The sequence below is a fragment of the Cupressus sempervirens genome, chromosome 11, assembly GCF_028749045.1.
Source record: "Cupressus sempervirens isolate cs-2001-9-10 chromosome 11, ASM2874904v1, whole genome shotgun sequence".
In the NCBI taxonomy this organism is placed as follows: Eukaryota; Viridiplantae; Streptophyta; class Pinopsida; order Cupressales; family Cupressaceae; genus Cupressus; species Cupressus sempervirens.
In genome coordinates, this window is record NC_143128.1 from 468180854 (window position 1) to 468204741 (window position 23888).

The 23888-nt window shown below is 34.0% G+C and overlaps 2 protein-coding genes across 6 annotated transcripts in view; one reads left to right on the plus strand and one right to left on the minus strand.

The window, feature by feature from the left end:
- NF-YB11 (nuclear factor Y, subunit B11) overlaps positions 1-18869 on the plus strand; it is a 38522-nt gene extending 19653 nt beyond the window's left edge. The window contains exon 3 of the mRNA XM_089808617.1: positions 18453-18869. Within this exon, the coding sequence (XP_089664743.1) occupies positions 18453-18646 (194 nt within the window). The 3' untranslated portion in view covers positions 18647-18869. The remainder of the gene's footprint in view (positions 1-18452) is intronic.
- Positions 1-21130, minus strand: part of LOC149530410 (uncharacterized) — a 43042-nt gene extending 21912 nt beyond the window's left edge. For 3 of the 5 annotated variants that reach the window (XR_016358439.1, XR_016358438.1, XM_089808620.1), the window contains exon 1: positions 20818-21130. The gene's annotated coding sequence lies outside the window, so the exon portion shown is untranslated. The remainder of the gene's footprint in view (positions 1-20817) is intronic. The other 2 variants (XR_016358437.1, XM_089808619.1) reach the window with 1 other exon arrangement.
- Positions 21131-23888: the final 2758 nt, after the last annotated feature.

The window sequence follows — 23888 nt, forward strand, 5'->3', positions numbered from 1 at the left end:
GCTCTCCAAGTCAATACCAACAATAAAGGAAAGAAAGGTAAATTCAAACAAAAAAGAAACAAATTCAACAAAACGTACAAACAAAGAGATTGGTCAAAAGAACAATGCTTCAAATGTGACAAAATTGGCCATACCAATAACTAATTTCCAAAACAAAAGAAAATTCAAGCAGCACTAGTAGAAGTCAAAGATGAAAAGGATGAAAATTTTGCATTCTACATGGCACTCTCAATTGGATTGAACTCCAAAAAAAATACATGGATAATAGACAATGAAGCATCTTGACATATCACAAGCTTTAAAGATAAATTCAAAAGCTTTTAAGAATACTCCTCTAAAGAAGTGATATTGGGGATAAATTCTACACATTCGATAAAAGGTGTTGGGTTGTTCAATTCAACTAAACACAGATATCACTCTTCAACTAAAGAATGTTTTGTTTGTACTTGGCATAAAAAGAAATTTGGTCTCTATCTCAAGCCTTGCAGACCAAGGATATCGAATCACATTCCAAGAAGATAAAGTACTATCCTAGCCAAAGAAATCCAACATTAAAAATGCAACATCCATCGGATTTAGAGATGGGAGTCTGTACAATCTTTGTAACCATCAAAATCTAGCGCTACATCATGAAATCTCAAGCACTAATGAAAATCTGGCATAGAACACTAGGTCATCTTCATTTTTGTGCTTTATCATCCATAGGAACAATAATAACAAGATTACCTAGTTTAAAATCTGATTATTTTGGTATTTGCAAAGGATGTGCCTTAGGTAAAAATACAAAAGGGTCCTTTTCCCAAGTGAACACAAATCCAAATCTATACTTGAACTTATTCATACTAACTTATGTGGTCCCATGTTAGTACCTTCCCTAAGAGGATGTCTATACTATGTAATCTCTATATATGACTTTACAAGAAAAACTTGGATCTACTTCCTTAAACTTAAAGAATCAACCAAAGTGTTATCCAAATTCAAAGAATTTAAAAGCTCTAGTTAAAAAACAAACCGAAAAGAAAATCAAAATATTAAAATCAGACAATGTGGGCAAATACATTTCAAAAAAAATTGAAGACTTTTGCATCTTTGTTGGGATTAAGAGGGAGTTTTTTGTACCATATAATCCTCAATAGAATGGAGTCACATAAAAGAAAAACAGAGCTATTATTGAAAATGCCAAAGCTATGATGCAAGATCAAAACCTTCACACCTCCTTCTAGGCTGAGGCTTCTAAAACTGCAATTTATATCCAAAATTGATGTCCTCGTTCAATATTGGAATATACAACTCTTGAAGAAGTATCTATTGGCAACAAACCAGACTTGAGTCATCTGAGAATATTTGGGTGTCCTATATATATTCACATCCCTAAAGAAAAGAGAACTAAATTAGAACCATCAAGAAAGAAGGGCATATTTATTGGATACAGTGAATCATCCAAAGGTTACAGGATCTATGTCCTTGGATAAAGATCTATTGTAATTAGTAGAGATGTAAAATTTGAAAAAGATGCTTTTAACCACTCCAATAACATTGATGAATCATACACAGAACTAACTATTGAATTAGATGAGAATACTCCAGTAGAGAATGAGAGGGAGATCGATATTGGGAATCTTGCACCTCCAAGTTCTAATACAGAAAATACTAAAAACCCTAACAATAAAAAGAGACCGCTTTGGGCAAGAAAAATGATAGAAGAAAATCATATAGAACCTGATGAAGTGGTTAGAGAAAACAAGAAAATAAGGAACCATTCATGCTATGTAGCACTAATCTCTAAACTCATCAAAACAGAACCTACTAATGTTGAAGAAAATTATCACGTCAACCTTGGAAAGATGCAACGATTGAAGACTATCAATCCATACTAAAAAATGGTGTGTGGGATGTCGTACCCAAACCCAAAGACAAATCAGTTTGTCTCTTTTTAATGGCTATTCAAAATTAAGCATGCGCCTGATGGTAGTATTGAAAAATACAAAGCCAGAGTTGTAGTCTGTGGATTTTCACAAAAGGAAGGAATAGATTATGAAGAAACTTTTGCTCCAGTTGCCGTTACACTTCTATCAGAACCATCATAGCTATTGCAGCATCCGAAGGGTGGAAGATACACCAAATGGATGTTAAAACTGCATTCCTAAACAGTGAAATTGAAGAAGTGTACATCAAACAACTTGAAGGATTTATAGCCCATGATAAAAATTCCTATGTATGTACACTAAAGAAAGCACTATATGGTTTTAAACAAGCTCCCAGGGCATGGTACGAAAGGATGGACAACTTCCTCTCAAAATTAGGATATTCCAAATATGAAGTTGATCCTAATATATATTTCAAAATAGTTGAAGATGATATGATTATTATTGTACTATATGTTGATGATTTACTAATAATAGGTGAAGAACATCTTATAGCAAAATGCAAACAGGAACTAACTGACAGTAGAATTCGACATGAAAGATCTAGGGCTTCTCCATTATTTCCTAGATCTAGAAGTCTAGCAAAAGAAGAACTACTTTTAAATCAAGGAAAATACATTGCTGACATTCTGACTAAGTTTGGGATGATGAATTGCAAACCCTTGACTACTATGGAAGCAAATCTACATAAATTGGAGAATGACGGATTTGAATCAAAACCTATTGATCCCACTCACTATCGGCAAATTACTAGATCACTGATGTACCTGGTGAACACTTGTCTTAATATCTGTTATGCAACCAATGCCTTAAGTCAATTCATGTGTGAGCTAAAGAAGATCCACCTCATGGCAGTCAAGCACATTTTACGATACTTATGCAGTGCAATTGTTATGGGCTTTAAATATGATCAAGTTGAGATTAATCTTCATGGATATTCAGATTTTGATTGAGGAGGCAACTCAATTGATCGTAAGCGCACTACTAGATGTTGTTTCAATCTCGGTTTAGCAATGATCTCTTGGTTCAGCATAAAACAATCATTAGTCGCCTTAAGCTCAACTGAAGCAAAATACATAGCTTCTTCCAGGGGAGCTAGAGAAGCAAAATGGTTACGAAAATTGCTAGTTGGATTGTTCAGGAAACCCTTAAAGCCTACACTCATCCATTGTGATAATCAAAGCTGCATCAAGCTATTAGTGAATACAATTTTTCACAATTGATCTAAGCATTTTAAAACACCTTATCATTATATTAGAGATATGGTAGATTGAGATGTTCTCAAGTTGGAATACATAAGTGCAAATGAACAGACAACGGATGTACTTACTAAACCTCTTGCAAGCCCAAATTGGAATATTTCAGAGGCAAATTTGGTATGATTAAATTATAATTGTAAACACTGAAATCAGGTTTTAGTTTTCTTTTATTTATGTATATTCATTACTGATTAAAATGCCACTATCTCATGGTTGCATCAGATATGTAATGAAAGGTGACAATCTTTCATTGACATATATAAATAGAAGGTAACCATTATAAGGTGACGATCTTACAAGTGGTAGACTTGTTAACTTGACAAGATTGTGTTGTTATTCCAAATAACCTGAAGTCTTGATAACAAACATATTATGATTAGATTTCATGAAGTTGTTGTCCCAGAGTGCCAGAGATCATAATACTTGTCATGATAGAGTTCATGACATTGTGATTTCAGTTATCAGATGAACTAGTCCGGATCGTTGTATCTAAGTATTGTAAATCTGATAACCTACTCTTAAAAGATATCATTAAAGATGATACCTATGCACGTATCAAGAGAATATGAGAAACCTTGGTGTTTCACTTCTCCCTCACTAAGAGGGAGAGTTAAAGTGTGGCTTCAGTAGAAGTGAAGTACACATCATACTTAGTATATGAATTCATATATATATATATATATATATATATAATGATTATTAAAGACTATTGAGCCATCGGTCCTGTTTCAATATAAGGCATGGTTATCATTAGATAACTAGAGTCATGTCCCTATGGGGACATGACCACACATGCATATATATATATATATATATATATATATATATATATATAAATACCGATCGCTGAGTGAGAGGAAATGTCAATTTCCACAGCAATATATTCTCTTCAACAGCGATTGGTGGTTACCTCTGCATTATAGTTTATGACTTCAGAATATTAATTAACATTAGAATACATATAAATTATTGTTTGAAAGACATACTCAGAATACAATATCAGAACTTTCCTATTGCAGATCTGTATCATTATAAATAAGAATTCAGTATTACTTATCTCTATCAAAGATCCATTTACATTTACACAACCTTGTAAAGTTTTATGCACTTAAACTAGAAACAATTTAATAATCCAGGCATGACGGATCAAGTAAATATACACAATTTTAAACTAGTCCAAATTGCAATTTAACTCCTAAGGTAGGTATGGAAACAATTTAATATTTCACTGATGATCGAGTTTAAAATGCCATAAATGACCCAGTACACTTATCTAACATTTAAATTATTTACAGAATTTAAAGATGATTATAAAGAACAAGTCAACTGCAATTTAAATCTCCATGCCTTTTAAATAAACAAAATGACATTTTATTTATTATTGAAATATAATATTTGAATTTATATTACAAAGCCATATTAAAATTCCTTATCCCTCCGTACAAATGAAAATGAATGCTTTTCTTCCAAATGATGTGTTTTGTTCTTCCCAAAAAATAGACTTATTATTTATATTTTAAATCTTAGAGGAATTTGACTTTTCAAAAAGTCACTTCCCTCTAAAAATAAAATAACCTTTTTTTATTTTAACAAATTGCTGTTTTGGATGTAAATTTTAATTGCACACCTTAATAAACTTAGTGCTTTTTATCCCTTGACCTTATCTCATTACTTGATTGTAAGTTTCTCGACAATATGTTTAGGCCTCGAAAATTGCATTCAAGCATTTCCACGCTCTTTATAATAGGTTTGTATACACGGCAGCTTCACCAGTTCGCTCTTTATTTTGCATATCATTGGACACATTCTTATCTTATTATCCTTCAAATAATTTAAAATCGATGCTATTGAACATTAATAGACTTCATTTTTCCAGCGTTTCACATGTGTCTGGCATGATGAAAGACAATTGGCGGAATCCTTACAGAGGCAAGTTGTAATTCCACGCAAGGTCAAAGAAACAATTGTTCTTCTTATCCTGGCAATGATAGGGATCCTTCTCCAGGTTGAATAACATGGTCGAGTCAAATTTGTACACTTGAAATTTGATCGTGAACTAAGAAATAGTGCTTATAAATGAGATACCCAAATGTATGAATGCCAACTTAAATCATCCGTGCAAATATGCTAGAGAGTGTGTAACTCTTGGGCAAACATTATTGTGTATATTACATTTATAGGGACTCCTACGGCATATAATATGTCTGCTTCTTCTTGACTATCAACGTTTATCACACTATGATCATTATCTACGCGCTACAATCTTATGCCACTCAATCTATGTTGTTAACGTTGCCTCTTCCAACATTTCATCACAAACTATTTGCATTCTAAAGCATATAATCCTACAACACATATATCTTCAATCTTCTAATACCTATGAATACCTATAACTTATGTACGATGAGGGTTGTCTCTTCATAGTATGATGCGATAATATTGTTTCCTTGTCGACAAATATTATAGCATATTCTGATCGTTGCATATCCCTGAATGGACATATTTCATTCTGATATTAAGTTTGATCGCCAATATATATTATCATGAAGCTATATTTATCATCATTCTTTATTAAAGTTATCAAATGGTGCTCAAAGGCATACCTTGATTTTTTTGCAAAAATTTGGGCTCCATCACCCCTTATGCAGTAATGAAGGGGTCCTCAAACTAGCCAAATGTCCAGTCTTCCATTAAAACACTAAGCATATTGACATTCACTGACATTTCTATCAGCTGGTTGAAGATGGATCTATGGATTTGCAATCTGTTCCTACAGAAAAGCAGACTGTTGATATTCTCACCAAGTCCCTACTTCCAAAGAAGTTTGTCAAATTAAGGGGAGGAGGGTATTAAAATAATATCTCCTAAGTTAGGTTATTTCTATTTTAATGGTTATATTGTAAATATCTTGTAAAACAGATTTTTTCTATTATTTGTATGTTTTTTTTTTAAAACATCTCTCTTGTAAACTCCATAAGAACAATTCATTCTTAGTAAATAATTATCCAATATTTTACCAATTACTTTTGTAATGATATTTGATTGTCACTGGGTTGGATTATTGGTTTTTGGTTTGAATTTGCCTATGTAAATCAGGCTCAGGTTCTTGTTTTCCCCAACTTTTGAATTATTTTCGTTTATTTCCATTTTGGTTATCACCAGACTATTTATGTTATTGTCTTGGTCAAGCTTGCATTGGTGGTAGGTGTTAAGTTTTTAAGTTAGCATATTCGTCCCTCTACAAGCAAATTCGAGATTTGATTCGCAGCGAATTCAATCCCGGTTTGTATCACATTCGTGGTTTACCTCACAAATTCTTTGTGGATTCTCGTTTTCGCACCCTAGTCGAATCTAGGCAAATGTCTAGCAAATTTGGAGGATGACAGAAGAGCTCGAGCGAAATGACTTCGACTTTGTAGCAAATTTCGGGATGCAACTGAAAATGTTGACTTTTTAAAAAAAATTACTTCCTATGAAAGGCACTTTCTAAGTTTATATTATACATATATTTTAATATGCTTAATGTTTAACTGACCAAACCCTAAAACACGGCCTCCTTAACATTTGACTTCATTTTTAATATTTCACAAACTCATCCTTCACTCACAGTTGTTTGAACTGAGTCATCCGCCTTCCTAAAATCGTTCCAACGCAGCAATTTACCCTAGGTCCCTAACATTCTGAGTTTTGAGGCTGCGACTGAGCGATTATCATTACTTCTAGTTCTAGCTCTTGAGAACAATGACAAAGGAAGCTATGTCTTTGTTTAATCTTTAATAACAAAGAGAGAGGCAAAGATTTCTACTCCCAGAGATCATAATAGAGGTAGGGAAATATAATAATATTGCATGCTGATGCAACTTGTTTATGCATCATAGTTTGATATCAGAATTAGATACGAATAGCAATTTGAGATTCTAATTTCTCTTAAATTTGAGATTATAATTTCATTGTTTTTGAGATTCTTGGATTTGAACTATTCATAGTTTTTTTTATTTTGAACCTACTGATAGATATTAAGAATCCATTATAGCTTGACAATGTCTACATAAATGAGTTTTTTTCATTTTTTCATTTTTGTTTTATTTGTTGTGTATTTTTTTGTAGATTCTATCATGACTGCAAGTGCATCTGTTGCCAATAACCCCAACTTCAAAATCGACAGATGTTCCCCACTTTGGAGATGTGCAAATGATTCGACAAATGCTAGGTGGAGGAGGTCATGTGTGGATTTGTAACCCACTGTAGAGAAGAATTTGGTAGCTCTTATAGTAGAGTAAAAGCACATTTGTACTTTATTCCTCAAAAAGGCATCAAATTTTGTACCCGAAAGCCAAAGTAAATGGAGTGCTACCTAAAACTTTCCTTCCAAATCACGTCGTAAACAAATATATTCAAGAACAGAAGCAAGCAGAGGAAGCTACTAGGAGGCCAAATTCTTTACATCCGTCGGAAAGTGGTAGACCTTTAAAGAAAGGAAAAGCATCATCTATGTTTTCAACTACCACTCATAGTGAACCACCTACACACGGCCATCCATTCTTGCGTCCTCCTCAACAACAGATTGTAAGTAAGAGAGTAGTGGGACCCTTGGAATCATCATTCCAAAATGAAGCTAAAGACATTGCTAATCAAGCCATAGCTAGATGCATTTATGCAAATGGATTGTCATTTAATGTTGTTCGCTCACCGTATTGGCAATACATGGTGAGGGCAATTAATGAGGCTCCAAATGGGTTCATGGGCCCTAAATATGAGAAAGTACACACCACTTTATTGGATGATGAGGTGGCTCGTGTAGAGAATGTCATGTTGCCCATCAAGGATTCATGGATTGAAATAGGTGTAACAATAGTATCAGATGGATGGAAAGATGCAAGGAACTGTCCTTTGGTGAATTTTCTTGCAATGTCTACGAGAGGCGCAATGTTTCTAAAAGCTGTGGATTGTGAAGGAGAGGTAAAGGATGGTCCTTTCATTGCAAACATTCTCATCCAAGCTATCGAACAAGTTGGTCCTCATAATGTTGTTTAAGTAATAAGCAACAATGCGAAGAATTGTAGGGTTGTCGGCTTATTGGTTGAGTAGTATGAACACAGTTTTTGGACACGTTGTATTGTGCACTCACTCAACCTAATGATGCAAAAAATTGGCACTAAGGTTGAGTGGATAAAAATAATGTATGAAGAGACACAAGAGATCCAAATGTTTGTCGCAAACCACCATATGATGCAAGCCATATTCAGACAATTCTGTTGAAGGTAAGTTGAATTGTTTAAAATCTAAACATGTTTCAGACATCTAGCCACTTCAGTAAACTTTCTACATTTTCAAATTTTTAATCTATTACTGTTTTGATTTTAAAATATGTTGCTAAGACCTACTTTGCCTCCAACACTATTGTTTTGAGACGCCTTATCAAGGTTAAAGATGCATTGACTAGAATGGTAACTAGTGCTAATTGGAGTGCATGGAGGCAATCTAATAGTGCCAAGGTAGCTGCCATAAGGGGACTGATACTATATGAATCTTAGTGGGATCATGTTGAGTACCTTCTAAAGATCACTGAGCCTATATTAAGCCTGATCCGATACACTGACATGGATAGGCCTTGCTTGGGTGAGGTATATGATGTCATTGACTTCGTGATTGAGGACATTAGAAATATCATAAGTGAGAAAGAGCAAGATCTCGATGAAATGTTCTTCAAGGAGCTACTGGTAATCATGGTAGAGAGAGGGAACAAAATGATTACCCCTTTGCATCTACTTGCCTTTGCATTGAGCCCTAGGTTCTATAGCCAATCAATCCTCAAGGGGAGTACCACTAGAGTTCCCCCATACAGAGATTCTAAAGTTGCTCAAGGGTACAAGGCAGCCTTCGAAGACTCTTTCCTAAGCACCTATGGCCTGCAGTGAGGTTTGAATTTATGAGTTTTGCGAGCACCAATGATTGTGGACTTGATGCTCTTGAAGACAAGAACAATGTTGATGCTCATAAATGTTGATGATCTCCTCCTACTATAACACTTGCAAATTCATTTGAACCATGCATGGTTCCAATTGTGCTGGATGCACGTGCTATGATGTTATCAACATCATTATCTATCATCATAGTAAGATCCTGAAGTGTTGCATCCAAGTCCCAAAGCTTGGTTGACGCTTCCTTGTATTCATCCTCCTTACGTGACAAAAGACACAAGTTAGTATGTATATAAACCAAGTACTCAGCTTTCTTTGAGCCCAATTGGTTGTGCTTCACTGAATGGATATAGAAGTATGTACTCCAATTCCGTTTAGTAGAATTTGCAACTTGAATAGTGTTCATAAAAATTAAAATTTTTAAAAACATACAATTGCTAAATAAATAAATAAATGAAAACTTACTTGTGAGAGGATCTTAATTACAAGAGGTTGTAGATGCTTGATTGGTTGACCATACACGTACCAACATGTGATAGCTCCCATGTCATTTTGGTTCTTTATTGCATATGGAGTAAGTTTTGATCCTAAAGCAAATAAGCCAAATTCTTGCAAATGCAGTGTAGCACCTAATAGCAACTTCTTCATCTAGATATGGTGCAATTCTATCCGGCATAACAAGTATTTCTTGGCTATAGTACCTTGGAGATGAGGCATATGCAAAGAGGTGAAATGGGGTAGTCATCCTCTCCCAACGATGATGAACGATATCCTCCACCTTTTTGCACAAGGCACATTCTATAGGGTTGGTCTCATGTGCTTGTATGAAAAGACCTTTTCTACCATGATGTCCATGCCATTGTACATGTCCCCCAAGCAAGCTGCATCTGTATCGACAAAGCTGAAACCCAATACAAATTGCACACGAAACCACCAATGCTCATCCAAGATCATACCCCTAACCTTCAAGGCTCTCTCTAAATTTGAAGCCTTCCATATAGCCCATTGGTTACAAACAACCATTTGGCCCAACACTGATTTCACCTCGAGGAGTCGTTTCAGAACAATAGTATGAGATGCAGATATAGTCTTAGCAACATATAAGCAAGTTGACACTATGACATCAAATATAAAACAAAGTTATAAACAAGAAATTTGATATTGAACATGAATATAAAACTTATTCAAAATAAATAAATAAATGAAACTAAATAATTACAATTTTAAATCTACCTTCAACAACTCCAACTTGGAGAATGATTTGAATATAGATTCTGACGTGGTGGTTTGTCACAAACATTTGTATCTCCTCTCCCTCTTGGTATATTTGCTTCACCCATTCTATTAGGGTGCCAATTTGTTGCATGACCAAGTGTCATGCCCAAACTACGGGGGCAAAAACACACACAATTTTTTTTTTTTAAACAATAATTAAAATTCATTAAGTAGATATGTTTGTGATCATAGTTTAAGTAAAGGTTCTCTACATTTCATCTTAAGTTTATAATCTTCCCGCATGAATTAATCATTAATCTATCTTTCATCATTAACTCGGTTAATTATTTTAACAATCAAATTTCTAATTTAAAAGTTTTATCACATTGGTAATTTTATATACTTGTATACAATATCTTTAAATTATTCGAATAACTTTAGATATTAGATCATTAATTAAACAAATTATTAATTAAGCTACTAAAATAAAATACATGGGACTAACCATCTTTAATTAAATCAATTAATATTTACATCTAATGCTAACTATATTTAAACTAAGTTAATTTAATAAAACAATTTACTAAAACCTATTTAATACTAACATCTCGAAAATCTAAAACTTAACTTAAATCTAAACAAAATTTAATCGAAATTAAATTCAATCTAAGCTAAATTAAATTTAATATTAATTTCATACTAAACTAACCTAATTTAATACTAATCAAACAACTATCTTAAAAATAAATATTAACTTAAAACACAACTAAGTTTTGATTAAGCACTAACTAAAAAAAACAAAATTTAACTTAAATTAAATACTAAATTCAATTTTACATATATCTGAATTGAAACTAATTAATATTCCAAAATTAATTAGTATTCTACACTAATACTAACTCAAGCTTTTAATAAATTCTAAAGAAGAAATTTCATTAATCTTATCATTAAGTCTAGAACTTTAACTTAGCTAATTTATATATTTAAAATAAAACTAAGTTACAAGACATAATAATTACTTAAAATTAAAACTAACTATAACAAAATTAAACTACAACTAATTATACTACATAACTTATATTTAGATGAAAACATATTTCTTAACTTTCATAAACAATTAAGCTAACTAAATAATTTAAGAACTTAATTTAAAACATACAAACTTACTCTAACTCTAACATAAATCATAAAACTTAAACCAAATTTAAATATGACTCATCTTATCATATACTAAACTTATCCTAAAAACTAACACCAAAACTAACATACCTACAAAACCAAACTTATTACTAACATTATTCTAAACTTTCTATAGAAATACTAACTCAACAAATTAAATCAAAGCCTATATTAACAATTATTAACATAACTAAATTAATACTATAACATTTAATCCCTCTTATCTAAAACTAATCTTGAATTAAAGAAACTTTAAATGATACAAACAAATGATAACCAATAATAATAAGAATAACATATAATTTAATATAACAAAATTTAACTAACCTAAACTATACACTAACAATACTATTAACAAAATCAAAAAACAATATAAAAACTAACTAAACTTATTATAACTTTAACACTAACATCTAACACTAACTTATTTAAAACATACTAAACTACAATTTAAAAACTTAAATATTAAACTAGTCTACATACTAACCTAACACCTAACTAACCGTTAACACCTAACTCTAACATTCCTACACTAACCCTTTACCCCCTACACTCTACTTCCCCCCTACACCCTACTCTTCTCTCAAACTTCCCCTAGACTTGCGCATGCACTACCCAAGGCCTGCGCATGGTAGGTCGGGCCCCGTCCTTGTGCATGGCACGCAGGCCCAAAACAAAAACCAGTGCAGACCTTCCCATAAAGATGGGTAACCCAAGAAAAACAAGGGGGAAAAAGAAAATATTAAAACCAATTTTGAACTCTTGATCAAGTTTGCGAAACTTAAGGAGGGGATAGGAGGGGGTGACATCATCCTACTGATGACAAAAGACTTTGCAAACGTAACTTTGCAACAAACCTTTTTAAAGAGCATCATGGGATCTGACGCCTAAGGAGGGATGGAAGCATTAAATACAAAGTTTTCTAGGTAGAATAGATATTTAAATGGATACTTAGTTTTTTAAATGTGTTAATATTCTATTTTAGAAATGTACATCTATTTATAAATTGAATAATCTGTATTTATATTTTTCAGACAAAATATAAAAGGAATCTTTATAAGATTCTCTGTTGTAATGAGGGGAATTAAATTGCCTCCTCATACAAAATCCAGAGAGTTTTCACTCTCTTGGAATACATTTTTTTTTTCAGAATTTTTTTCTAAGTATAGATTATAAAGTTGATATCTTACCAAGAGGGGGTAATATTTTTTTATTTTTATTTTCAAAGCAAATCTAAAAGGATTGTTACAACTTAATATACCAAGGATGTGAATTATTCATTTGATTCAATAATACAAGAATTGTTTGATTCTGATAATCATGAAAACTGAATCTACATCCATAATATGATTTTTTTAATTTTATTTTTCAACATACAAAGAAATTTGAAATATTAGTCTAATTAAATCAACATCATTTCCATCCTATTTTTGATGTGCATCCATCTACTTTAAAATTACGATTAAATCACATAATAACCAAATTATACTCAATCACCAATTTTATTGGCAAACTTTGATTCAAAGGCTTTGCCGGGAAAGAACGAGGAAGGAAACCTGGCTTCGTTGCCATTACAACAAGGTTTGAAATGCAAATTATATAGGATTTCAATCTCGAATTTATAACAATTAATTGAATTTCCTTCATGACCCTCATCAGAGGTTCCATAACAATTTCTGCAACACATTTCTAAGGTCCGTGGAGGGAACAAAATCTGATCAGGTAACAACAAGCATGACCAAGAAACAATTCAAACATGCATATTCATACAAGGTTTTCACAATAGGATTCACAATGAATCAAAACTAGGGAAAGGTGGATTTTTCCAACAGGAGATGTCCAATCGGGGCTATAAATCAAGAACTTCCGTTCTTCCATTCTTATATGCCAAAACTCATACGTGGTTTGTGCTGACAGGTAGGGGCCCATAACACCCTACCCTCTCTCCCTCTTCTCATCCTGAGAAGAGACTCTGCACTGGTTGGAGTCCAACTAAAAAGACCTTTCCCAAAATTGGTCACTTCTGCCCTATCCAAGGGTGAGTAATACCAAAACACTCATACAAGAAAGCTTCAAAATTGCAAACAAACATGAAAGGAAATCATTCAAAATAACATGGTTTTCAAATCAACCCAACATACCCACAATCATACAAGCATTCAAACATCAACAAGGTAGCATAAGAATGAGACAAACATGAAAATCTGAACAAGGGAGATGAGAATTCCTACCTGCACAAAGAGGTAATGGAAAATGAACAAGTTTGAGTAGAGCTTTTCCTTTCTTTGTTTCAATCTTCCAAGACTCCTCTCTAAATGTAGAGATTGGGTAACAACGTCCACTAGTCCCAGAAGGGCCTCTAAATAAGCCTTCAACTCAACCACCAAAGGGATCAATAACTTCTCTCATCCACCTACAAATCTAGAAGCTCCTAACTCAACCCACACTATGGTTAACCACTAAGTGGAGGTGAGGTGAGACAACTCATGGTAGCCATAGTCAATTTTCGCACAAAGGCAAAAAGAGACTTTTTGAGTGACCTTAAAAGTCAATAAAAGGGGCTTAGGGGTTGAAAAAGACCCCCAACCCATACCCATACCCCTTAGGTATAAATATTTCATGTTTTAAAGCCTTAGGAATAGGTTTAGAGCCAAATAGAAGCTAGGCATTAAATAGGACCATTTAACAACTCAAAAATGCAGATTAATCACTAATTCGAATTAAGGGTGACTAAACTTGATTAAGAACTAACTTTATCCGACTTAGGTCCAGAGGTTACACAGCTAACCCTACTCAGCACGCTGAAGAGCATACACAATTCACGAGTGTCAAGCGACACTAAAAGAACATAGTTACGAACATTAACATTCACTGAACACAGAAAGAAAATACATACATCTCACAGTTAAAATACTTGAATTACGAACAACAAGGTTTTCACAATGAGCACATAGGGATTAGTTCTGTTCTTTCGTCGGGTTTCTCGGCTAAAATATCTGCACACTCATTGCACACATCAGTGGTCTCGAAAATCACGTGTACACATGTATATATACGTATCAGGAATCACATAAATTGAAACATACATCAATCAGGATTTCTTTCATCCTACTTAATTCTTAACCATTTAAAATCTCTTAAACCAAAATGTTAATCTTACCTTTTTACTTAATTCATCAACATACATATACATAAAACATTAAATGACGGACATCAAATATTTGAAAATAACATCACACAATCATGAAATAATATGATATGTTCAAGTATCTGATAATGTCTCGACATCTCGAGTCGTGAGTATCAAAATGGTAAAGTAACAACTAAGGCTATGAAGGGTCGGGGCGAGGCCTCACACCAAGTTGAGAGAGTGCATTGTGCATCGTATCCAAAAAATATGATTGTATCGAGACTCAACCAAAGCACCTACACCCCTACAATTTGTGGCATTGTCTGTGACCACCTGGACCACATTCTCACTACCCACCATCTCTATTGCCTCAATGAGAATTCTAGAAATGAATTGTGAATCTTTAACTTGTCCTTCACAATCAATAGCCCTCACAAACATTGCCCCCTTGGGAGACATTGCAATCACATTTATCAATGGTCGGTTTCTTGTGTCTTTCCATCCATTAGATACAATAGTTATGCCAGAAGTTTTCCAAGATGTCCTAATTGGTTGAAGAGCTTTGTCTATAGAAATCTTTTCTTTTTGCAAGAGAGTAGTACACACCTTTTCATACCCGAGGCTAATGTAATCAGCTGGTGCTCTAAGGATGGCTGCAACCATTTCCCTCCAATATGGCGATCTTACCAAATTGAAAGGAAGACCATTGGCATAAAGGCAATGTGCAATTGCTTCATCAACAAGCTCTCTTGCCTCCATTTTGAATGCTTGATCCAACAGACCTCTTTTGCAAGTAATAACTTCTACTTCATCATCCTCCTCTCCCACTTCCAAGAATGGATGTTTGGAGGATGCAACATGATTAGTGGGCACATTCACTTCGCTCTTTGTAGATGAAGGTTTGTACAAACTTGTTTTTTATTTGCTCACTAAACAATCAGAAGCCTCTTGTTCTTTTATGAATCCAGCCAACTATGCATCACTCAACCTTTTTCCATCTTTACTTCCCTTGCACAATCCTATTCCTTTACCAATAGGGCTCATAAAATGAGCTTTGAGCCGAGAATATGAGTTGTTGAATGTTTTACTATGACATAAATTGCATCTCTAAATGTATGATCCACCTCCGGAAACTTGAGATGATCTTGTGGTGTGTCTCCATAATGGAGATGCCACATCAATATTGAAGTAATCACTTCATTCTTGCCTTGCTGCTGAACTTTTACTATCAATAGTGGCCATTCTTGCACAATAGAAACTATGAATCTAATAAGAAAATAGAAAAAATTAATTCAAAAATGTCTTTAAAAACTTATTCCTTCGTTTCTTTACCAAAAAAAAAAAAATATCTATATATATATACATCTTGAAAATTTTCTTCTAAAACTTGAAAAATTCATGAAGAACTAAAAAAAAACTCAATAAAAAAACTCTTGAAATGGATCGAATACTTACCTTAGATGCTTATTTGTCCTTTGTGGAAGCTCAATAGACACCCTACAATGATCTTTTTCAAAACTAATGACCTTGCTTTTAGAATGCCACAATGGAGAGCAAATGAGAAGAGAGCCCAGCTGCAAACAAAATGGGAAGAATGGACAATGAATGACCTCTTTTAGGGCCGTTTTAGGGTTGTGAGGCAAATAGAAGGGAAAAAACAATAAAAAAAATTTAGATCACATGTTTTTTAAGTCACTTAAGTGACTGGACGCAGGAAACAAGAGGATGCTCATGGGATGTGCCCAGAGGCTCTCTGGTTGCTCTCCAGAGCACCCCGTGCGCATCCACAAGAGATAACAGTACTTCCTGACAGCACCCACTACGCCTTCTCCTGCATCCATGCACCAGTCCGCATCCGCATCCACATTCTCACCCCCCTCAAGGCCAATGCATCAGTAACTTAGCTGAAAACTTAAATAACCAGTACTGATGCTATACACATCATATGAAAATCCCCGCAGAACTCTCTGAGCAATCTTCAGAAAAAAACAGAACCCTTTTTTAATTGGTAACCACCAACATCATTATTTGGGCAAGAAATATCAAACCAAAAATTATCAATAACAAAAACTTTCAATGAAACAAGCACCGATCAGAATTGCAAATAGATGCAGCAGGGGAGCTGACAGCCAATATTGGTATCATGTTAAATCATGAACAATAAATTAAGGCACCCTCTTTTGAATAGGCACAGTGGCACAAAATATATTTAATGGCACATCTGATGGCAACTGTTACCAGTAAATGTTGGTAATCAAGACTCATTGAAATCTTTACATGCTATTATAAGACTCTCTCATGGTATACTTGGCCACGTGTCTTTTTAATCAATGTAAGCAGTTACACCTACATGTCAGCAATGAATACAACATGCGGATAAAACATTTAGCAAGCTATGAATATTCCATGTCATTACAATGAGTTGCAAGATGTGTCGTTTCATTTTAAGGACTTCATATGATTCTTCATAAAGAATACCTTCCACAATTGAGGATTTTCTGCAATCTCAATGTGCATCGCTGAGAATATGCAGTGCACACATACAGCCTGAATGAGATCGAATCGTCACAGGTAGAAACGATATCTCCTGCAGCTATAAAGCATTCACAGAAGGAAGCCATTAATGCTCGCAGGGTTAGCATGCCCCTGCCTCATATATCTTGGCAAAAGCTGAAGGCTTCAAGTGATGGGATAATGAATGAAGAAATAAATGGGAATAATAAAGAAGTCTTAGAATTCCTTTCACCTGAATGATTTGGAGAGTTTAAGTGAAAGTATTTGGGTCAGTTAATGTTAACAGTATTTGGGAGGTTTGGAGGACTATCAGGACTCTCATATGTAATAAAGAGAAATTTTCTCTGGCATCTAAAGCTTCCTTCAATACCAGGTGAATCTTGTGGAATATCGGGCAGAGGGATAAACCATTGCTTCTTACCTAGGGGTGTTCAACTAAACAGTGGACCATCAAAGGAAACAAAGAGTTCAGTTTGATGAAAGGCACTTAAAATCTTGGGACGGTTTGAAAATTGAGTTTGGTAATCGACTCTCAAAAGAGAACATTGTTTATACTCAAAGCTACCTTGAATGTTGCTGATTCTTGTATTGATGTTAAAGAGATGGATCTAAGAAATTTTTAGTTATTTCATGGAAATATGGCAATGCATTTAAAACTTTGATCAGATCACTTATAACTTAAGAGTAGTACATAGCAATTTTAAAGGAATATATGGTCTTAGGATAGATTTTCAACTTATTTCTAGTTTGGGTAAGACTATGGAGAAAGTCTGCAAAAGAGCATCTAAATCTCCATCACAGCTCAAGCGTATGAATCAAGTGTGGAATATATGGGTGATTTTATATCTAATTTCATATTCAGTGGATTTAAACCACACAGAAACAGTAGTAGTATCAAATACAGTAGGATTAAGATTTAAAATCTGATGAACTAACTATTTAACAGGGGCACAAAGTTGCTGGTATTTATTACTGCTTTGTTTGAGTATTGAAAAGAGTCTTTGCCTGAGAAGTGCTGTTGTTAAGCCTATCATCTAGATATTCATAAAGTGAAGAGGCTGGAATAATTTTTATCCCTCCACTAGAATCTGGCATACGAAATTTTTTGCTCCCCTCTGTTGTTTCCTGCATGAAATAGAGGACTTTTTAATGTAATGACATTAACTAGTCAGAGGTGAAAATTTTCTTATTGCCCAATCCAGTGGCTGGCAGATTTATATGGAAGAATTATTTGAAGTTAATTATAATATTTGTCTGAGTTGTTATTCTTTTTGGTCTTAAAAAACATATCTTTTGTTTTATAATGCAGCATTTAGGAAACAAAATGCATCAAAGAAGTCAGAGAGCAAGACAAAAAGTGCAGATCGAAAGAGAAAATCAGAGGCTGAGTTGGAAATGCAGAATGGAAATGGTCATCATGCTGAAGAAACTAAGGATATGCAGGATAAACTTGGTGAGGAAACCAAGGAAGATGGGAATGACGATATTGAAGAAGACGAATAGCTTCTCTACTATAGAAGTGTCGATTCCTTGGTAGTTCATGTGTTTTTGTCTTTGTTGATTCCATTTACTCAGGAATCCAAATGTTTTAACTTTAAACAGTTTAAAATTGAAAAACCAAGAATCTCTTAGGAGCATTAATACCCTCAATATAATTTATTCCCAGAATATTCATCATACTTCATGTTTGGAACAATGCTGAATTCAGAAGATCTCTTTGGATTTCCTCGAGGGAGTTTCAGACTTTTGATTTCTCTTTTGATGGTCATATTAGCAAGCTTGGCATTTGATAGCTTGTGAATTGATTTTAAGGTTTTGACCTTTAGCTATCTTACAACCTGTAGATTTGTAGTCGCCGCCCTTTACATGACTGCATGTTTTATTAGTAGAATTCCACATGCTCTGGAAATTTTCCTTGTAGATAGATACCCAATTTTAAACTTGTAACCATGTTTTATTGAATGGCAAATATTTAGAAACTTAATTATGACCAATTTGTAACAGTCAATTTTAGAATAAAAGGTATCTAAAGAATTAAAGCAAATGACTGTGCATCCTATATATTCTTTTATTCAAAATTGCCTTATTTTATCTTAGATCTTGTTAACCAAACTGTGATTCCTAGATTGAAATTTTCTAAAAGGCCTTTAGTCTGCAGCTTGGTATGTAAATTGAACTGGTATTGAAGTTAGATTTCCAATCAGTATTTATAAGGTACTACACATATCATTGATTGTGATTTTCTTGATTCGATTTTTGTTATGTAATAATTTAGTTTCTATATAAGGAATATCATCTTCAGATGCTTCTCTGTTGAAGAGCGTATATATTATACATGCATATATATGAATGTAGCTTGTAGTGGACTATATATGATAAAATGATATTATATTGTATGTGACTTTGTTCTCTTTGGCAATTTTTCTGTTTAAGCGAGGTGAATTAACAACCACATTTTTCCATTTTTAATATTCCTTGGGCATTTAGGATCGATTATTTATATGTTATTACACAATCACACCGTGTTCTTCTAGGCCCTGTCAGAAGTTTAAAGGTGATTTTGCTGTTAAATAATTCTCATTTTGGATCTCATTGGTCGTCCATTTGTATACAGCTATAATGCCAAAGTCGTTGGTTTGAAAGTGCTGAAAGGGCTTTTAGGAGAAATTACGGAACCAAACTATGAGAATCTTGTGATTCTACACAGTGAAGACAAATATATAATAGGATTCATGAAATTTTAGATTAAAAGCAATGTATTTTAAATTTGTTTGCATAATGAATTAACAAAGTTTTTCCAGGCATTATCTTCATCATATCTTTTGTTGGAAGACGTGTTGATATGGATCATCCGGTAATGCATCTGTGGGATTTATGAATGTGCTTTCATCAAGTTCAGGACAGCGAACAGGCGATTTAATAATTTTAATAATAAAAAAAGATAAATAAAAAGTCTAGAAATTACTGTGTTAATGCCAGTTACATCGAAGATATTTCAGTCTGCTAGTTAAAGTGAGCGAAAATATCAATTTCAAAATTAGAAACGAAGATGTCTGAACATTGACTAATTGACGTTTTGGTTTGAATTGTACAATTTTTTGATGGACTTGAACTTCTTTAAAATCCTTCTGAATCATAACCACTGTGGGTGGTTTACAAGAGGGAATCCTGTAGATGCAATTTTTTCCTATATATATTTAGTGCTAATTTAATTGGTGGCATGTCACGTTGTTTGCTTCATATCATGTTTTGAACTGATATTTCTCAGTTTACTTGAACACTACTTATGGTAGACAAAACATACTGGCACATTTTATAGCACCTTATCAAACCTAAGTCAACCAATTGTATTAACTTGAATTATTACTGATTGGCATGAATATATATGTCTATTTTGAGTCGAAAATATAGTGAAGAACAAAATGCAAGAGCCAACCTATCAGATATAACATGGATCTTAAATATTTGTTGGAATGAAGGCATTCTTGGGTTTTACCCAAAAAGGACCGTCTTCAAGGGGTTGCATTTAATGCAAACGGCAATTTTGGGCCTCAGCTTTATTACGCCGTAGGCGTTCCCTATTTGAATGTGAAGAGCCAAATTCTCCATCTAACAGTAGAAAATTGGGGAGAGCGAATGACTACCATTCAGAGGATTTGAGATGTAGATCTTACCTTTTCACTGTTCAACAAAAAAGAAGTCCGCCTTTGACGTTTGGTTTTAAGTAAGGCATTGAAGGCACCTTTCATTACAGTCGTCGCACTGTGTCTTTTCTGTCATCACCTCCTTCGTAAATAGAGCAGATACATTGAAGGAAGAATTGATAGGATCGATTTAAGATGCGATAGGTATTGGACGACCATTGGGAACTTGCCAACCGTTCGACGAAAAGGTTGCTGGCTTTTTTTTTATTCTGTTCTTAAGCGGCTATACCACATTACACGTCAGGCACTTTTGGTCCAACTGTACTATTACGACCACCATTAGACAAACTAGGATCTTTATCCTCCCAATGTAATCGTGGCAGTTAAGAGCGCTGCCCTTTGCGGATACACAAACTTGGACAACCATTTCCATAGTTGATAATTATTATTTGAAAATCATATTATGTTTATACTTACTAATTCAATAGCCTTTATATAATCCAAATTAAATTATATATATTCAATATATTAGAGAGACTTCAAATATATGTGTGAAGATTGGAAGAGATACAGAGTCCGAGATTAAAAATGAAAAAAAACAAATTACTTTAGATAGGCATGACATTGAATGTTGACACTCTTAGTTTTTGTATATTGCATTTACGATAATGTACATCTGAAGATTTATTTATTATAGAATATAGAAATATCATTCTATAATCAATGTCTCAATACAGACTTATATTGTGCTTTGGGATCTTCATCATTTGTATAATATGTGTATGATGAAAGAGAAACATGATGTTGCAAAATGGAGGTTTATTCCAAGAACCCACTAGAGCGTGCACCTCATTTTACATCTTGATAAACATCGTCGCAAAGGCTGAAATCGTTTCATAGCGGTAGACGACCATTGGAGTCATTTGTGCTGTTAGATGGGATAGACGATTTCAATGCTTTTTAAAAAGTAAATCCACATTATTGTTCTCAATGCTTAGCCCATGAACCATGTTCCCTCCTCCATGGATGTCTTCTCGCCGCTCCACGTATGCAGTCACAAATATTCGATGTGCTACAGAAGATTAGGCCCATCATAATTCACAGAATTTAGCATTTTGTGGAAGACCAATAGAGGGAAAAAACTCTCGTCAAATCATAAAAATATACCATATCAGTAGATATTTTGTCTGACTGACTTGAGGTACGTGGCAAGTGAAATTTTTCATTCCAACATACTCTTTCACTTCATTTAAACTCTTTTCACTTACAAATTTGTGGGTCTTTCTCTTGCTTTATATGCTTGCTGTGATAAGTTTTTTTCAGCTTTTAAATTTGGAGTAATGGCAAAATCAACAGATCGAGGGCATCTGGAAATGTTTGGAAAGAAGACGTAGCAGCAACAGTAAAGGCATGTTCACACTTCGGCTGGGTCTCAATGCCTTGTCATCAGAGAATGTATAAAACTCCCATTGCTCAGAGAGAGTTACACAGATCCTCGACAAATTATATTAGCGATTGTATCATTTACTTCAAAATTTCGGACTTCAAATAATTAAAGTTCTGGTTTAATTGTTTAGTTGATCAGTAAATTTTATCTAAAAATATAAACATTCACTGTGTTTAAGAGTCCTTTACAAGGACACTACTCTCTTTTTTGTCACGCGGTTTCCTATAATTATCTTGGACTTACAATTCTCTATTACTTAGACCTACGCATTACGTATTCCATTCATACCCAAGTGGTCTCGCAAATGTGTAAGTGAAATTGTGCTTATAATCTGGTAACAAAGAAGTTGACAAAGACAATTCATTTTTGAGGAAGAAGATAAAGGTTGGAGTGGACAAAGCCCGAAAACCATTGAAGCTTCATCTGAGAGAATTTTGGGAAAAAAAATTACAGTTGCAAATTTCCATTTTTGGCATTATTCATTTATTAATACAATAGGATAAAGAAAGTTATTGAAGACCCCTCACTTTCCATAATCTAGAGAGGGATAATTATAGAAATAGATAAAGAGACAAACATATAGAAAGAAGATAGAGACAAACAAGTATAGATGATGAGAAGAGGAGATCTAGAGATGGAGGTAGAGATATACAAAGGATAGAGGGGAGGAGAGAGAAAGAGTGAAATATAGAGATATATGGAATGACAGATAAACATGCATGATAAATATGTATGAGAAGAGAAAGAGAGAGATAGAAAAATAATGTGTTATATATAGTAGAAATGAATATGGGACATATAATGTTAATAAGATATGTATAAAGAGGAGGGTGGCGATAGATAGTGAGATATAATTAGAGTGAATATGTGACGTAAAATTAAAAACATATAGATGGAGAGGGTGAGGGAGAGATAAAAAGATAGAGGTAGAGAGGGTGAGAATGAGAGATTAAAAAGGTGTTAAGAGACAAGTAATAGAAAGACGAAGAGGGGGATAGATAGATATACATAGAGATTGGGTAGATATGTAAAGAGAGGGGGTGAGGGGGGGGTAAGGAGTTGGAGATAAGGGAGGGAGATAGAAATGATACATATGTAGGAAAGGGGAAAGAGGGTGAGAAGAGATAAGGAGATAGAGACAAAGGAGGGAGAAAGAAAGCTTACATATGTAGGCAGAGGGGGTGGGGAGTGTACACTCGAAAGTGTCCCACTCTAAACCCTTCTATCCAAACGATTCCATGAGTTTGGAATGCTTGGATGCCGGCTTAGAGCTCCCTATCCACGGAGTGCAAGAGAGTATATTTCAAGAATAAGAAGGCTCTCAGATGAGCCTTAGAGATACTCTTCTTGCTAGTAAACCATGCAATGGGAGGTTCCAAAGACAAGATGCAAGAATGCAAATGTCCCAAGGAGTTCCTCAAGGATGCAATGCAAATGAAAATTAAGCTAAAATGAGATGCAAAGTGGAGCTATGCTAAAACATGTATGAGAATGTTACAATACCATTATTAAGCTATGTGAGATTAAGCTACATGTAAAAATGAAAGCTAAGCTAAGCTAGAATGCCATGATGCCATAAATGAGAGAATGTAGACAAGAAATAGAAGTTCTCCACAAAGCTCCAAAGAAACCTATTAGAAAACCTGCAGCATAA